This window comes from Scyliorhinus torazame, chromosome 1 (assembly GCF_047496885.1).
Source record: "Scyliorhinus torazame isolate Kashiwa2021f chromosome 1, sScyTor2.1, whole genome shotgun sequence".
NCBI classification, from domain to species: Eukaryota; Metazoa; Chordata; class Chondrichthyes; order Carcharhiniformes; family Scyliorhinidae; genus Scyliorhinus; species Scyliorhinus torazame.
This window is the reverse complement of record NC_092707.1, coordinates 378,175,017-378,190,701: the sequence shown is the minus strand read 5'-3', so window position 1 is coordinate 378,190,701 and position 15,685 is coordinate 378,175,017. Positions and strand designations below refer to the sequence as shown.

General features: G+C 44.3%; 1 protein-coding gene across 3 annotated transcripts in view; it reads right to left on the bottom strand.

The window, feature by feature from the left end:
- Window positions 1-3,301: 3,301 nt before the first annotated feature.
- Window positions 3,302-15,685, bottom strand: part of slc30a6 (solute carrier family 30 member 6) — a 227,985-nt gene continuing 215,601 nt past the window's right edge. For all 3 annotated transcript variants that reach the window (XM_072511928.1, XM_072511935.1, XM_072511945.1), the window contains one exon: window positions 3,302-5,433. In XM_072511928.1, coding sequence (XP_072368029.1) covers window positions 4,927-5,433 — 507 coding nt within the window. In that variant the 3' untranslated portion in view covers window positions 3,302-4,926. The remainder of the gene's footprint in view (window positions 5,434-15,685) is intronic.

The window sequence follows — 15,685 nt, the reverse complement described above, 5'->3', positions numbered from 1 at the left end:
CTTCTGAGAAGGTTGTTCATGCAGCTTTCCAAGTCTCACCTTTTTAAATCATGGATTTTGTTTGAGGGTAAGATATAATGACTAGGAAATATAAGAAGTGAGGTCACTTGGACTGCCATTTTGAAAATAGCTTTGGATGCCCAGATTGCTTATGGTCGGAATTCACCCATGCCCTCACCAGCGGGATCAATTCAGCGCGAGGCCCAGAATTGGTTGGATGCCAGTGTGAATTTACAGTAGGTTCTTTGCCCCCACACACACACCACAATTTTCCGTTGTGCCAGTGGGGAAATTTCACTGGGTCCAGAACATGGAGAAGATGCTGGAGGCCTACAGCTACCTGAAGGAACACGTGCATGGTGGATGGGTCATCATGTACGTGCTTACACTGTGAAGCAGTTCTCAGAAGGTGGGAGGCCTCCACACAGCAGCATTGACTTCGCTGCTGCTTTGGATCTTCATGGAACTTCAGTGACTTCACCATGTGCTGGCACCATCTTCCATGGCGTCCTCTGATGCCTCTGACCTGCTTCGGAACTTCAGTAACTTCAAGGTGGGCTGATAAGGATATGGCGATGGTGGGATGGAGAGGAGCCCCAAAGTGCAGATCAGGCCTTCAAGTCTCCACAACTATTTTAATTGAACCAAATTAACTAAATTAAACAAACTCAGGCACAAATTAAAAGGGACCATCCCTTAAAGGGATACTGCCTTAAGCAAAATCAAATGAGACTAAACTGAAATGTGATTAAGGTAGTCAATGAAGCACCCCAGGCCCTGCGGTGCCCACCCAGCAAGAAAGCCATGATGGTGCCCGTGGACACCACATGCTCCCTCTCCAGGGACAGCCGGTCGCTATCTCCTTTAGCCCCATGAAAAACTCCCTCCCTGACTCTCTATTTATTCCTCCAACTTTAGTCTTTTGTTCTTCTCTCCTGAGGCAGTATTTAATGCTTTGCCTCATGGTGAGTTCGGTGGGCAGGGAATGGGGACCCCATTGCTTCCCACCTCCATACCAATTAAGTTTGTGGCAGGAATACAGTGGACAGGTTCTCTCATGCACGTTTGCTTGCAGGCTCAGGTGGGGAAGGTTCATCATTCAAAGGCAAGGACCTGGCCTTGGGAAGGGGAGGGACCAGTACCATCTCTCTGCTCTTGCTGCTGACCTCCCTCCCCTGTAGCTCACGCCACCTCTCCGACCTCCCTCCCCTGTAGCTCACGCCACCTCTCCCACCATCAGCCCCACCACTGGCAGGTGGAATTCTTGCATAGTGATCTTCCCTTCCCAAGCTTAATTGGGGCCAGTTTGCCAACACTGGGAATGCAACATGGGGATTCCTGCCACCCCCCCCCCCCCCCCCCCCCATGGCTCCGCCAGGCTCAATTAAATTTTGCCAAGTGAACAGACATTGGATGAGGTTTAAAACTAGTGTTCTGTTCGATTCTGTTGGTTTCAGACTCGATGAGTTAGGTTAAAATTGCCCCATGATGTTCAATTTATTATTTTAAAAAGGCAACATTTAAATTTGCATTAAAGCTCAAGTATTATTTTAAAATATACCAATGGATTGCTCTGGAATCATTTGTTTTTCCTCTTCAGGTTTCATCCCTCACCAACCAATTGACCATTTGTCGGGTATCAGTCTAAATACTCTGTTGGAATAATGGATTAAGAGGGGTGATTAAAAAGATGAGCTTTGGGAGAGATCTTCACAGGGGAGATGATTTGGGGAGGGAGCAGGACTGAGACAATTGAAGGTTGTGCCGCCAATGCTGGGGTTGAGAAAGGGAAAGAGACAGAGAAACATTGGGAAGGGATTTGGACTGAAGGAGATTGAAGTAATAGGGTGGAACAGGCCTTGGAGCGATTAATGATCCATAGAATCCATACAGTTCAGAAGGAGGCAAATTGGCCCATCGAGTCATAGATTATCATAGCATTTACAGTGCAGAAGGTTAAAATTGGTGCAGGAGTCTGCACCAATCCTCTGAATGAGCACCCCACCAAGGCCCATTCTCCCACCTTATCCCCGTAAACCCACCAAACCTGCACATCTTTGGATGAGAACATAATGATGAGAACATTAATTTTGAATGGAAGACTTTGGGGTGGGGGCAGAGAGGAGAAGGATTGGGAAACTGGGAGTGCGTGCAGAATAGGATATTTGAGCAGTTATCAACAAGTTGGAGTTAAGGGTGATCAGCCAAGTAATCATTAAAGTACAGTATGGCAAAGGCAGGCATAAAAGCTTCAGCAGTGGAGTGGGAAGTAGGTAGAAGTGGGCAATTATTTGAAGGTGGAAATAAGTGGTTCTGGTGATGTGTGTGATGCTTAGATTAGGATTTGGTTCAGTTAGAGCAGCGGTTCTCAAAGTTTGGTTTGTGCATCACTGGTAGTCCGCGAGGACCCTCCAGGTGGTCTGCGAGCTGGCCCTAAATAACACGGCTCGGGAAACTTCACACAACCAAACCAGTTCCCACGGATGCAGCGAGAGTTCTCAGAAGCATGCTAACTTAGTTTTAGAAACAAGATTTATGTAACTGTTGCAACATACAATTGAGAGATTGGATTTTCAACACTTACGGGGTTGGAAAAAAAAAAAAATGAGGAACCGGTGGTACGTGGAGTCTGGTCTGAGATAAGCTCTCCAGCTTGGAACCAGGCATCAGCTCACTACTGGTGTCTCATCAAATGCAGTGCCATCTTCCCAACAATTCTCATGAGGTTTTTGTGGTGGCAAGTGAAATGGATGGGATGGACAGATGATCTGCAGTGCCATTTGCCCGGACTAAGTGATCCCTAGCTGAAAAGGTTTGAGAACCATTGAGTTAGAGAGTGTGATTAGGCAGCACAGTGGTTAGCACTGTTGCTTCACAGCGCCAGGGTCCCAGGTTCGATTCCCGGCTTGGGTCACTGTCTGTGCGGAGTCTGTACGTTCTCCCCGTCTCTGCATGGGTTGCCTCCGGGTGCTCCGGTTTCCTCCCAAAAGTCCTGAAAGACGTGCTGTTAGATAATTTGGACATTCTGAAATCTCCCTTTGTGTACCCGAGCAGGCGCCGTAATGTGGCGACCAGGGGATTTTCACAGTCACTTCTTTGCCGTGTTAATGTAAGCCCACTTGTGACAATAAAGATTATTATTATTGTAGAAAGGTGGGCTCTTCCAAATCGGTGTTTCATTGCGTGTGTACAATACTTGGTGTAGTGGCTCCTGAAACTTCACTGGGAATGTGGTTGAAAATAACCCACCTTTAACAGTTATTCCTAATTTAAGAACACAAGTATTCTTGGACAAAATGGATTCTTTTTAAAAACATTATATTAATACAGCATCAAATACAAATCAGCACAAATTTACTGCTGCTCATGTTATTTTTCATTTTGACCTTTTACTTCACTGGTCAATTTAATTGTACATTCCAAAACATACAGGCCTTCAACATGTTCACGTCAGACTGAATCTGATTCTGTTACAACTGACAACTGAGCCAGCTTTTTGTTTTAGAAATCTGATTTTGTACATTTGATGCCAAACACTTCACACCTATATTAATAGTGCAAGCTACACCGGGGCTGGATTCTCCGCCGGCGGGATTCTCCGTTTTGCCAGCGCCCAGGGGATTCCCGATGGCGTGGGGCTGCCCCACAATGGGAAACCCCAATGACCGGCCGGCGTAACGGAGAATCCCGCCGGAGGGTCGGGGCAGAAAGGTGATGCGGCGTGGCAGAGAATCCAGCCACATATACTTGTAACAACAAATGTTGTACTTTCAATACAAAATATTTTTCATACATTTCTCTAGAAAAGTTCTGAACAAAAGGATCTGCTATACAGTTTGTTTCTCATAACACAGGAATGGGGATTTTATTCAAAGGATATCAACAGTGACAGCCCAGTCCCTATAATGAATATAACCAGGCAGCACAATCCAAAATGACTATTTATACTCAAATACCTGAAGAAACTGCTGTAAATAATGCATGGAGACCCTGGGTTCAACAATACAGCTAAACAGACCAGTCTATCCATAAAATGAAGTCAATCCATTCATCTTAATGGAAGACTGGTTTGTCTCCAAAGCAAATATATATTCATTAACACTGAAAGCAATAATCACACCCTTTGTTGAGAAGTGGATGCAGAGGTTAAAACGTGACTTGCCAAAAATTGACAATAAGATTGTTGTTTCCTTAGCTGAATTAATATGTCTTACACATGCCTTCAAATGGTCGACATCTACATCGGTGCCGTCAATGTCAGTGTTGCAGTGCTTATTACAGTACCTACTGTGAAACTGATCCACAAGGTGCCAAACTGGCATCACAAGGCAATCACTGACTGAGCTGCTGTGGTGCTGAGAAAAAGGTTTTTACATATCTCATAGAGGTCACTTGAAAAATAACATTCCAAAGTGACGCAGAGCCCTGCCCATTCATAGACCATGGTTCCCAAAATGGCAGATTTCTGATCTCATCTGAACTATTAGATGGTCAGGAGAACAGTATTAGGAGTGAGGAGGTCCATTGATTCCTCAGTAGGACACTATCTTTACAGCCTGGTGGTCAGATCTAGAGACAAGTACATTAGGAAGTCTCCTGACCATCCTTGGTAAAAAACATAATCCCAGTCAAGTGATTTTTTAAAGCACTTTGGAAAGGATACATACATTTAAAAAAAGCAGATTACATTGGTGTTTTAGTGTAACACACTTTAGGTATATTTGCAGTATTGTAAATGCATGATTAAAGGCAAAAATCTTAAGAAACCAAAATATGACTGGTCCAGGAAAGATCCCATTTAACTATATTGAGGTAATAACACAAAATTATACGTTCCACAGTTAAAAACCTTCCTCAGCTATACTTTTTAGTTTAAGAGGAATCAACTTGAAGCACACCTTTGCATCACGTACCACTATTGCGTACTTATGACCTGAATTGGTTAACATGTCCTTGAGTGTCTGCTCCATATCTACTTGGAATACTAGTCAATCCAGTTCTGAATCCCTGAGTCATTCCCATTCCAGGTCTTCCAATGCCCTGATTAAAAGTGCCTCCATATGAAACAACTCCATAATTGAGTCCTGGGCCATAAGGTCTAGTTGATGGAGCAGTAGGTAGGATGACCGGGTTGATGTTTTTGCCTGGCGTGTTGAAGGAAAATTCAGGGGGAGGACTGGTTGGTTTTGCTGGGGTAGAGGTGGTAGGGTTCATTTCGTCCAAGGATTTGACAGCTGAAACTGTTGGAACATTACTGTGATCCAAGGGATTCAATATGCTGCTCGGGATCGACCCTGACATTGGCCTAACCCAATCATCTTTAAAAATCTGAACAGCTAAAGTTTTCACAAGTGTGGATAGGCGATTGGTCACGTGGGCCAGCACCAACTGCTCATTCGCATCTCTCCTGATCCGGACATGTACAGAACCAGCCTAAAGAGAATGAAAACAAAGCTCGTTTAAAAAAGATGTTACAAATCTGGTCTGAAAACACAAGTTCTGTAAAAGTACACCAATTCAATTAGAATATGAAGGCGAGACCGGTCAACAGAAATTACATTATCAAAATTTACACCCAATACATTAACCAGCTTGGTCTATAAAAGTGAATTACTGCGGATGCTGGAATCTGAAACCAAAACAGAAAATATTGGACAATCTCAATAGGTCTGACAGCATCTGTGGAGGCAGTAAGAAGTCTTACAACACCAAGTTAAAGTCCAACAGGTTTGTTTCGAATCACTAACCTTCAGGGCATAGCTGTTCGAAATAAACCTGTTGGGATTTTAACCTGGTGTTGTAAGACTTCTTTACTGTGCTCACCCCAGTCCAATGTAGACATGTCCACATCATAGCATCTGTGGAGAGAGAAGGTAGCTAACGTTTTGAGTTTGGATGACCCTTTGTCCAGTAATTTCTGTTTTTGAACCAGTTTGGTCTTTCAATTTTAGACATTTCCAGCATTTTCGGTTTACACTAAAAAGTGCAAAATGCAACCCCCCCCCCACTATTATTTCTTGTCTTTCAAAATACTTAAAATCTCGTAAGTTAGACAGGCCAACAAAACCAGCACGTAGATTAGTGCGTCTCATTTCAGAGGAAACACCTTACTCAAATGTAATTAACCTGTGCAGTTTACTCGTGTATTTGGATAGTTTTGATATGTTGTATATTGAACATATTTTTTTAAAAATTTAGAGTACCCAATTCATTTTTTCCAATTAAGGGACAATTTAGCGTGGCCAATCCACCTACCTGGCACATCTTTGGGTTGTGCGGGCGAAACCCACGCAAAAAGGGGCAGCACGGTAGCCTTGTGGATAGCACAATTGCTTCACAGCTCCAGGGTCCCAGGTTCGATTCCGGCTTGGATCACTGTCTGTGCGGAGTCTGCACATCCTCCCCGTGTGTGCGTGGGTTTCCTCCGGGTGCTCCGGTTTCCTCCCACAGTCCAAAGATGTGCAAGTTAGGTGGATTGGCCATGCTAAATTGCCCTTAGTGTCCAAAATTGCCCTTAGTGAAGGGTGGGGTTACTGGGTTATGGGGATTGGGTGGAGGTGTTGACCTTGGGTAGGGTGCTCTTTCCAAGAGCCGGTGCAGACTCGATGGGCCGAATGGCCTCCTTCTGCACTGTAAATTCTATGAAAACATGGGGAGAATGTGCAAACTTCACACGGATAGTGACCCAGGGCCGGGATCAAACCTGGGATCTCGGCGCTGAGGCAGCAGTGCTAACCACTGTACCACCGTGCCGCCCCTATTGAACATCTTTTAGCAGTTCTTTAATATGTGCCTATTTTCGAAAGACATCCAAGACACCTAATTGTTCCAATATCTGAAAATGAGAATGGATATTTGCTGGATATTTATTAATCTACATTTATTCCAGTTTTAGCGTCACTTGGCTGCTGCCAATATTAAATTTAAAAGTGATGAGATTCATAACAAAAGCAAAATAAACTCATTTTAGTTACTGCTAATCAGACTTGGCATACCAATTTAGACACCACCTTGTTTACACTTGGATTCGAATTGTTATATTGCTATTATGTGCTCATTGTTTTCTTAGATGAGATCAGAAATGAAAGTGGATTAAAAAGATAGTATAAAGCAAATACTTGAAGAATGTTGTCCAGTGAGATCTACTGAAATGAAGAACCCGTCAGCTAATTGCGTCAGTAGTACATCCTAAGAAAAATGCGTGGATATGGGGCGGGCGGGAGAAATTTCATCTTGGAAGATCAGTGTTATAGTCCTACAGCTCAAACTCTTAGCTGTACAAAAATAGAAAATGATGGGAACTCTCAGCAGGTCTGACAGCGTTTGTGGAGAGAGAGCAGAGCTGCTGACACTTTAATGAAGAGTCATCCAGACTCAAAATGTTAGCTCTGTTCTCTCTCTACAAAGGCTGTCAGACCTGCTGAGATTTTTGAGCATTTTCTCTTTTGCTTCAGATTCCAGCATGTGCAGTAATTTGCTTTTATCTTAGCTGTACTGCATTGGAAGCTAATGTCATAGATTTAAGGTGGGAGCTTCAGGTTTAAAGTTTTATGGCAAAATAACTTCCTCAGCCCTGACTTTTAAGTGACTCTGATTACCAGATTTGGGTTGCCAGTCCATTTGTCACAGAACCAACATTATATAGCTTAGTGCTAAGCAGCCAGATTAGCCTTTTCCGGAAAACACTTGCTACCCACACACCTGTTTAATAAGTTACCAAAATCATGAGCATTGCAGGAATCACCAGAGTGCAACAAAGTCTGATGGAGACATAAAATATATTTCACATCACAAGGGGATGATAGTTAAATAAAAGACACGGACAGACAAACTCCTCTCTGTTGACAATATTCAAGGACTGGCCACTGCACAATTTTGATTTCTTAGTATTCCTTAAGCTTCCAAACGTTGTGTGGCCTAGAATCTGATTCATTGGCAGAATAGTCTCCCTTTTAAAAATAAATGCTCACATTTGTATAATGCCTTTTGTGACCTCAGGATGCCCAAAGCATTTTACAGCCAACAAGGTACTTTTGAAGTATAGTCACTGTTGTAATGTAGGAAATGCAACAGGTTGATTGAGCACTACAAGATCTCACAAGAAACTAAGATCCCAGTCACGTGATAATTAGCAGAGAATCTTTTTTTTTAAAAAGTAATGTTGGTTGAGGGAGATATTGATCAGGATAACTAGCTCTTCTGCAAATTCTGCTGCAAGGTCTTTTGCATCTAAATAAGGCAGATGTGCTTCAGTGTAATCTTCCATCCAAAAGAGAGCAAGCACCTCTGGCAGTGCAGCACTTCCTCAGCATTGCAGTAAAGTATCAGCCTGAATTTTGTGCTCAAATGCCTGGAGTGGGAATTGAACTCTCAACCTCCAAACTAAGGTACAAGTGATGCCCGAGTATGTAGCTGATGCACTGGAATGGCAGTTATATACACACACACAATACATTTTTAGAAAGATATTAAAGAAACTAGCCAATAATAGATATTAAAATTACTTCCCGAATGAATTTCTACCTTGCCAAATGGTTTTAAAATAAGAGATGTACCCACATCTACGTAGAGATAGATTTGTATAGCTAGCGATATTTGGGTGTTACTGACAATCTTGGTCAGTGACCTGGATGTTAACCGAAGCTGCCGAAAGCCTTTTAAAATTGGACTTGTTCCAAATTTTAGTGTACGGATGAAATCACCCTATCCAACAAGCCCAAACCATCCAGCTGATGCAGGACCGTCCGCAGAACAAGGCTCCAGCTGTTCAGTACAGAAGTCATTAGCAATGACCATTGTTTATGCTGTTGTAATCCTTAAATCCAGATTTTAGTGGGGCACATTAAATACGCTAAATTAATCTGGAGCACTCGCAGGTCACTTGATTGAATTAAAATTCAATAGAGATATCAACTTCAATCAAATGTGTTGCCTTTTTTAGCACCATACATAAAAATGATTCAGTTCTAACATGGTCAAAAGAGATAATATTATCTTCTGAGTGTGCCTCTTGGCCACTGTTGGAATGAGCTTATGTCATTTTCAGACTGTCTGCTTAATTTTAAAAGCTAAAAGGCCAAGATCAGCAGTTGTGGATATAAAGTTTTAAAACAGTGAAATAGAAGATGAGCTAAATAAGAAAATAATAACTGGGAGACATTACAGTGAATGTTGTTTACATGATTCAAGGTGGAGGGGTGCATGGGATGGATGGCATATTTGAAAGCTCCAGGAACAAAGGTGAAATGATGATTATCTAAAGTTCACAAGTAGAATGCTCTATTTCGGCAAGGAAAGAAAATAAAAATGTTAGGGTTAACGTTTCCACTTCTTTACCTCACTCATAATCAGCGCTGTCACCAAACCTCCCCCCCTGCCACCTTCACCTGCACAATTACCCGCACTGCTGCCTCAACTGGTGGGCTAGCAGCAACTAGCCTTTTCCCCAAACTCATACTGAACCCCCCTTAACCGGCACAGCTGATCCACCACTTTCCAGGTTGTCAATCGCTCAAACTGCCCTGCAATTTCTTCCATTCTGCCAACAACTCCCTAGTCAGGGCTACTGAATACCTACAATGCACATCTACAGTAACTTCCAACAACCTCGGCCTCTCCTCCCTCTTAACGTTATCCCTGTCGGCCTTATAGGAGATAACTTCCCCCTGAACCACCACCTTCAGTGCCTCCCAGAATGTGGTCACAGAAGCCTCCCCGTGTTGATTACTCTCTGCGTAATTCTTTTTTTGAAAATATTTTTATTCTCCTTTTTCACATTTTCTTCCAAATTTGCACCCACCAACAATAAACAATAAGCGGTAACGAATATGTCAATGCCCATATCAACAACAACAATCCCATCCTCCCACCAACCCCCAAACATCTTGCGTAATTATTTATCGCCAATACCACGTTCACAAAACTTTTTATCTGCCAACAGTGACGAATCAAACCTCCACCCTGGTCTCTGCCCCCGTCCCATCTCAAACCTCACATCTACATAATGAGGCGCATGGTCTGAAATTCTGATTCCCCAATACTGTGTCCCCACAACCCCAACAGCATCGTCTTTCCCACCAAAGAAATTGATGCGAGAGTATACCTGATGAACATGTGGAAAGGAGAATTCCCTCTCCTGCATGCTTAAACCTCCACGGACCCACCCCATCAGATCCATAATGCCAACAACTCCCTTACCATCCCAACCTAGCCATTGATTTGGGTCTTGATCTAGCCACCCTGAGGTCCAGTACAGAATTAAAATCGCCCCCCCATAATCAACTGATGAGAGTCCAAGCTCGGGATGGACACCAACAGCTTCTTAATGAAGTGAGCGGCATGGCAGCACAGTGGTTAGCACAGTTGCTTCACAGCTCCAGGGTCCCAGGTTCGATTCCTGGCTTGAGTCAGTGTCTGTGCGGAGTCTGCACGTTCTCCCCGTGTCTGCGTGGGTTTCCTCTGGGTGTTCCGGTTTCCTCCCACAGTCCAAAGATGTGCAGGTTAGGTGGATTGGCCGTGCTAAATTGCCCTTAGTGTCCAAAAAGGTTAGATGGGGTAACTGGGTCACGGGGATCGGGTGGAGATGTGGGCTTAGATAGGGTGATCTTTCCATGGGCCGGTGCAGACTCGATGGGCCAAATTGCCTTCTTCTGCGCTGTAAATTCTATGATCTATGAAAGTCTACGCTGTCCAAGTTGGGTGTGTATACATTCACTAGTACCACCAATGCCCCCGCTAAAACCCCACTCCCCATCACAACCCTACCCCCGGGTCCCATATCTCCCTGGCCACCACAAATCTGAACAGTACCGCAACCCCTCTCGTCTTAGAGGCGAACACAAAGTGGAACATCTGCCCCACCCATTCCTTCCTTAATCACATCTGATCCTTCACCTGTCGATGTGTCTCCTGCAGGAAAATTACATCTGCCCTCAAACTCTTCAGGTGCGCAAACACCAAAGACCATTTAATCAGATGAATTAACCTGTGCACATTCCACATTACAATCCTCATCGGGGGTTTCTGATCTCCCTTTCTGCGAAGATCCGCCGTCATCACCTAACCCAAACCTCACCCCCCAACCATTCGTCCTCTCACTAACCAGGGTCTGTCCAAACTGGCAACCTCCTCCATTAAAAAAAAAACAACCGCGTCACCATCCCACCCCACTCCGCTCAGGCGGTGCACTGCAGCCCCCCACCCCCACACCGCTTCCGTCACTAGCATACCCTGCTAGCATGGCAACTTCCACCTGGAGGTCCAAACAAAGGACCCCATCCAACCCACTCATTCTCCACTGTGCTTACTCCGTACCGTCCCCTCTTTGACTCACCCCAATATCCAACCACCCTGTGCAAAAAAACCACCGACCGCAAACCAATTGCAAACAAAAACAGGCATGAACATAGCAAGTCATAATCCATAGAAAAGTTCAAACATTAGCCCTCCCCAAATCCTTGCTCCTTGACAAAGTCATTCACCTCCTCCGGCATCAAAAAGTAATGTTCCCTACCCTGGAAAGTCACCCAAGGTGTGGCCGGATACAGCACTCCAAAATGAACCTTGCTCCGAAAGAGCGCCGCCTTGGTCTTGTTGAACCCTGCCCGTCGTTTGGCTAAGTGAGCCCCAATGTCTTGGTAAATCCGATTCTCCTCCCAGTCCCACCTCAGAATCTGCCTTGGCCCGCCTCAGAACCTTTTCCTAACCCTGGAATTTGTGCATGCGCACAATCATCTCCCGAGGTGGCTCCCCAGCCCTCGGCCTTCATCTCAAGGACCAATGGGCATGACCCATCGGGACCTTATCGAAGATCCTCTCATCCATCAACTTCGCAAGCATCCTCAAGATGTAGCTCTTGGCACTCATTCCCTCCACTCCCTCCCTCCCATGATTCGCACGTTCTGATGCTTGGACCGATTCTGCCTCGCACGCAGCATCTTGCGGGCAACTCTTCCAGTTACATCTTCAAAGAATTCTCATAGATTTGTCAAGCATGATATACATGGTCACTTTGCCTGATTATACCACTGCTTTCCACATGCTGTGAAATTCGTGATAATGGACTCTCGCAACTTGCCTACTATGATGTTACGCTCACTCGTCTATAGTTCCCTCTTTTCTCCCCACCTCCCTTTTGGAATAGTGGGCTTGTGTTAGCTACCCTCCAATCTATAGGAATTTTGGAAAATGACCACCAATGGATCTACTATTTCTTGAGCTAATTCCTTAAGTACTCTGGGATGAAGATAATCAGGTCCTGGAGATTGATCTGCCTTCAATCCCATTAATAAAACAATTTCTTTACTTATACTAATTCCCTTCAGCTCCTCACGGAAACTTGTGTTTCTCAGAACTTCCGATACATTATTCATTTCTTTCTTTGTGAAGACTGAAACAAAATATGAATTTAGTTCCTCAGTCATTTCTTTGTACCCCGATATGAATTTCTCCACTTCTGATTGTTTAAGGGGTCTACATTCATTTTTGTCAATCTTTAGTTCTTTACATTCCCAAAGAAACATTTACAGTCAGTTTTTATGTTCCCCGCTAGCTTACTTTCATATTGTATTTTCCCCTTCTTTTTAAAAAGAATTTAGCGTACCCAATTAATTTTTTCCAATTAAGGGGCAATTTAGCGTGACCAATCCTCCTACCCTGCACATCTTTGGGTTGTGGGGGCGAAACCCACGCAAACATGGGGAGAATGTGCAAACTCCACACGGACAGTGCCCAGAGCCGGGACTGAACCTGGGATCTCGGCGCCGTGAGGCAGGAATGCTAACCACTGTGCCACCGTGCTGCCCCTTATTTTCCCCTTCTTAATCAATCCCTTGGTCTACCTTTGCTGAATTTTAAACTGTTCCAATCCTCAGGTCTATTGATATTTCTTGCTAAATTTTATGCCTCTTCTTTGAATCTAATACTATCTCTAGTTTTCCTTGTAAGCTATGGTTCGGCCACAGACAGTCACCCAGGGTTGGAATCAAACCCGGGTCCCTGGCGCTGTGAGGCAGCAGTTCTAACTGGTGTAGTTACATCTTAGTGCTGTTAAGGAAGGAGCTGCAGATTTTTGACCAATGACAACAAAGTTAGGTGAATATATGGGGCGGCATTGTAGCACAATGGTTAGCACTGCTGCTTCACGGCGTCAGGGTCCAGGGTTCGATTCCCGCTTGGGTCATTTTCTGTGCGGAGTCTGCACGTTCTCCCTGTGTCTGCGTGGGTTTCCTCCCACAAGTCCCGAAAGCGGTGCTTGTTAGATGAATTGGACATTCTGAACTCTCCCTCTGTGTACCCAAACAGGCGCTGCAGTATGGCGACTAGGGGATTTTCACAGTAACTTCATTGCTGTGTTAATGTAAACCTACTTGTGACACTAATAAAGATTATTATTATATATATTTCCAAGTCAGGATGGTGCATGACATGGAGAGGAAGTTGCAGTTGGTGGTAGCAGTTGTGGATTTAGAAGGTGTTGTTGGGAGACTGGCCGAGTTGCTGCTGTGCTTCTTGTAGCTGATACACACTGCTCAGCTCTTCAGTGCAGGAAGAGACTCGACCTCCTCAATCATCCCTGCAGCCTATGGACCGCCCCAACCTACCTCTTAGTGGGTCCTTGAGCCCCCCTCATCCCACCTCTTAAGGGCTGGGCACCCCTGGGCCCAATTCCTGGCATGGGCAACCTGGCACATTGCCATGACCAGCCTGGCAGTGCCACACAGGCACCCTAGCAGTGCCAGGGTGGCATTGCCAAGGTGCCTGGGTGACAGGAGTTCCAGAGTACAATCCTGCCCAGAGCCTGACCACCTGTGGGCCTTCAATGGCCTGTGGGCCCCCCAGGTGCAGTTACGCTTGGTCCATGTTTGTGTGGACCAGCGCTAAATAGCGCCATGGCGAAGTCTCCCAGGCGCAGGCCTGGGAGAATCCATTGCAGACATATTTAAATGAGCCCAATGGCTCACTTAAATATGTTCATGTGCATTTTGTCCAGCGAGGGAGAGATCCAGATTGCGACATCTCGCAAGGTCTCATTAGCTTCACCGAGTCGGGTGCGAAGAAGCTGTTCGATTTGTGTCCAGTCTTTTTCTTCCAGAGGGAGGAATGTTGGCCAGAATATCCTGGCGGACAAATGGTTATGATAAGGACATAATAATTGCTTTTAGAGAGCATTTTCATGTAAACCACAATCATAAACCAGGACTTTGTATTAATGCCTTCTGTTCATGCTGAATTAAATTTTCGACTGAGATCACACACTGTCCGCTACCAGCACAAAGCATTTCACACGACCAAGCCGTAATGGTCTGGAGACAAGATGACGCTTCTCAGATGTCATGTCATTAGTATGCAGCTGCTTTTGTAGTGAGCTAATAAGTAGTTATTTGGCCTAACAAATGATAGTTCAGCTAGGTCTGGTTTTACTCAAGAGTGATGTTTAATCCAATCTGCTCGCATCGCCGCTTTTACATAGGAGCCTATACTTACTGCACAATTAAAGCAAAAAAAGATAATTTCTTTGCCTATGAAATGAAAACCATCTACGCTTTGGCCATCATTTGTGTGCTGTTATTTTGAAATATTTGTTCTGGTTTTATTTCTGATCAAAGATCAAAATGTGATTAGAAGAGCTTCAGGTTTCAGACACTATGAAAGAAAGACAATTTACCTTAAGAATAACACAGCACGCACACAATTAAAGTTTATAATTGAAGTTTATGGAATTCTTCAAAGTATGTTTGATTTGTTATTGAAACCATATTAAACTACAAAATTGGCCAATTTCAAAAGGTTGAAAATGAATGACACAATTAAAGAACAAGAAAACACAGCAAAGAATCTGTAGTGGCACTTTGTACTTCATTGAAGTCAGTAGATGAGAGCAGCTGAGCGGATTCTTGCAATGGCGGGGGGGAAATCACAAAGTACTGCTTATCATAGAATCATAGAAGTTTACAGCATGGAAACAGGCCCTTCGGCCCAACCAGTCCATGCCGCCCAGTTTTTACCATTAAGCTAGTCCCAGTTGCCCGCACTTGGCCCATAACCCTCTATACCCATCTTACCCATGTAACCATCTAAATGCTTTTTGAAAGACACAATTGTACCCGCCTCTACTACTACCTCTGGCAGCCCATTCCAGACACTCACTACCCTCTGAGTGAAGAAATTGCCCCTCTGGGCCCTTCTGAATCTCTCCCCTCTCACCTTAAACCTATGCCCTCTAGTTTTAGACTCCCCTACCTTTGGGAAAAGATGTTGACTATCTACCTTATCTATGCCCCTCATTATTTTATAGACCTCTATAAGATCACCCCTAAGCCTCCTACGCTCCAGGGAAAAAAGTCCCAGTCTGTCCAGCCTCTCCTTATAACTCAAACCATCAAGTCCCGGCAACATCCTAGTAAATCTTTTCTGCACTCTTTCTAGTTTAATAATATCCTTTCTATAATAGGGTGACCAGAACTGCACACAGTATTCCAAGTGTGGCCGTACCAATGTCTTGTACAACTTCAACAAGACGTCCCAACTCCTATATTCAATGTTCTGACCAATGAAACCAAGAATGCCGAATGCCTTCTTCACCACCCTGTCCACCTGCGACTCCACCTTCAAGGAGCTATGAACCTGTACTCCTAGATCTCTTTGTTCTATAACTCTCCCCAACGCCATACCATTAACTGAGTAG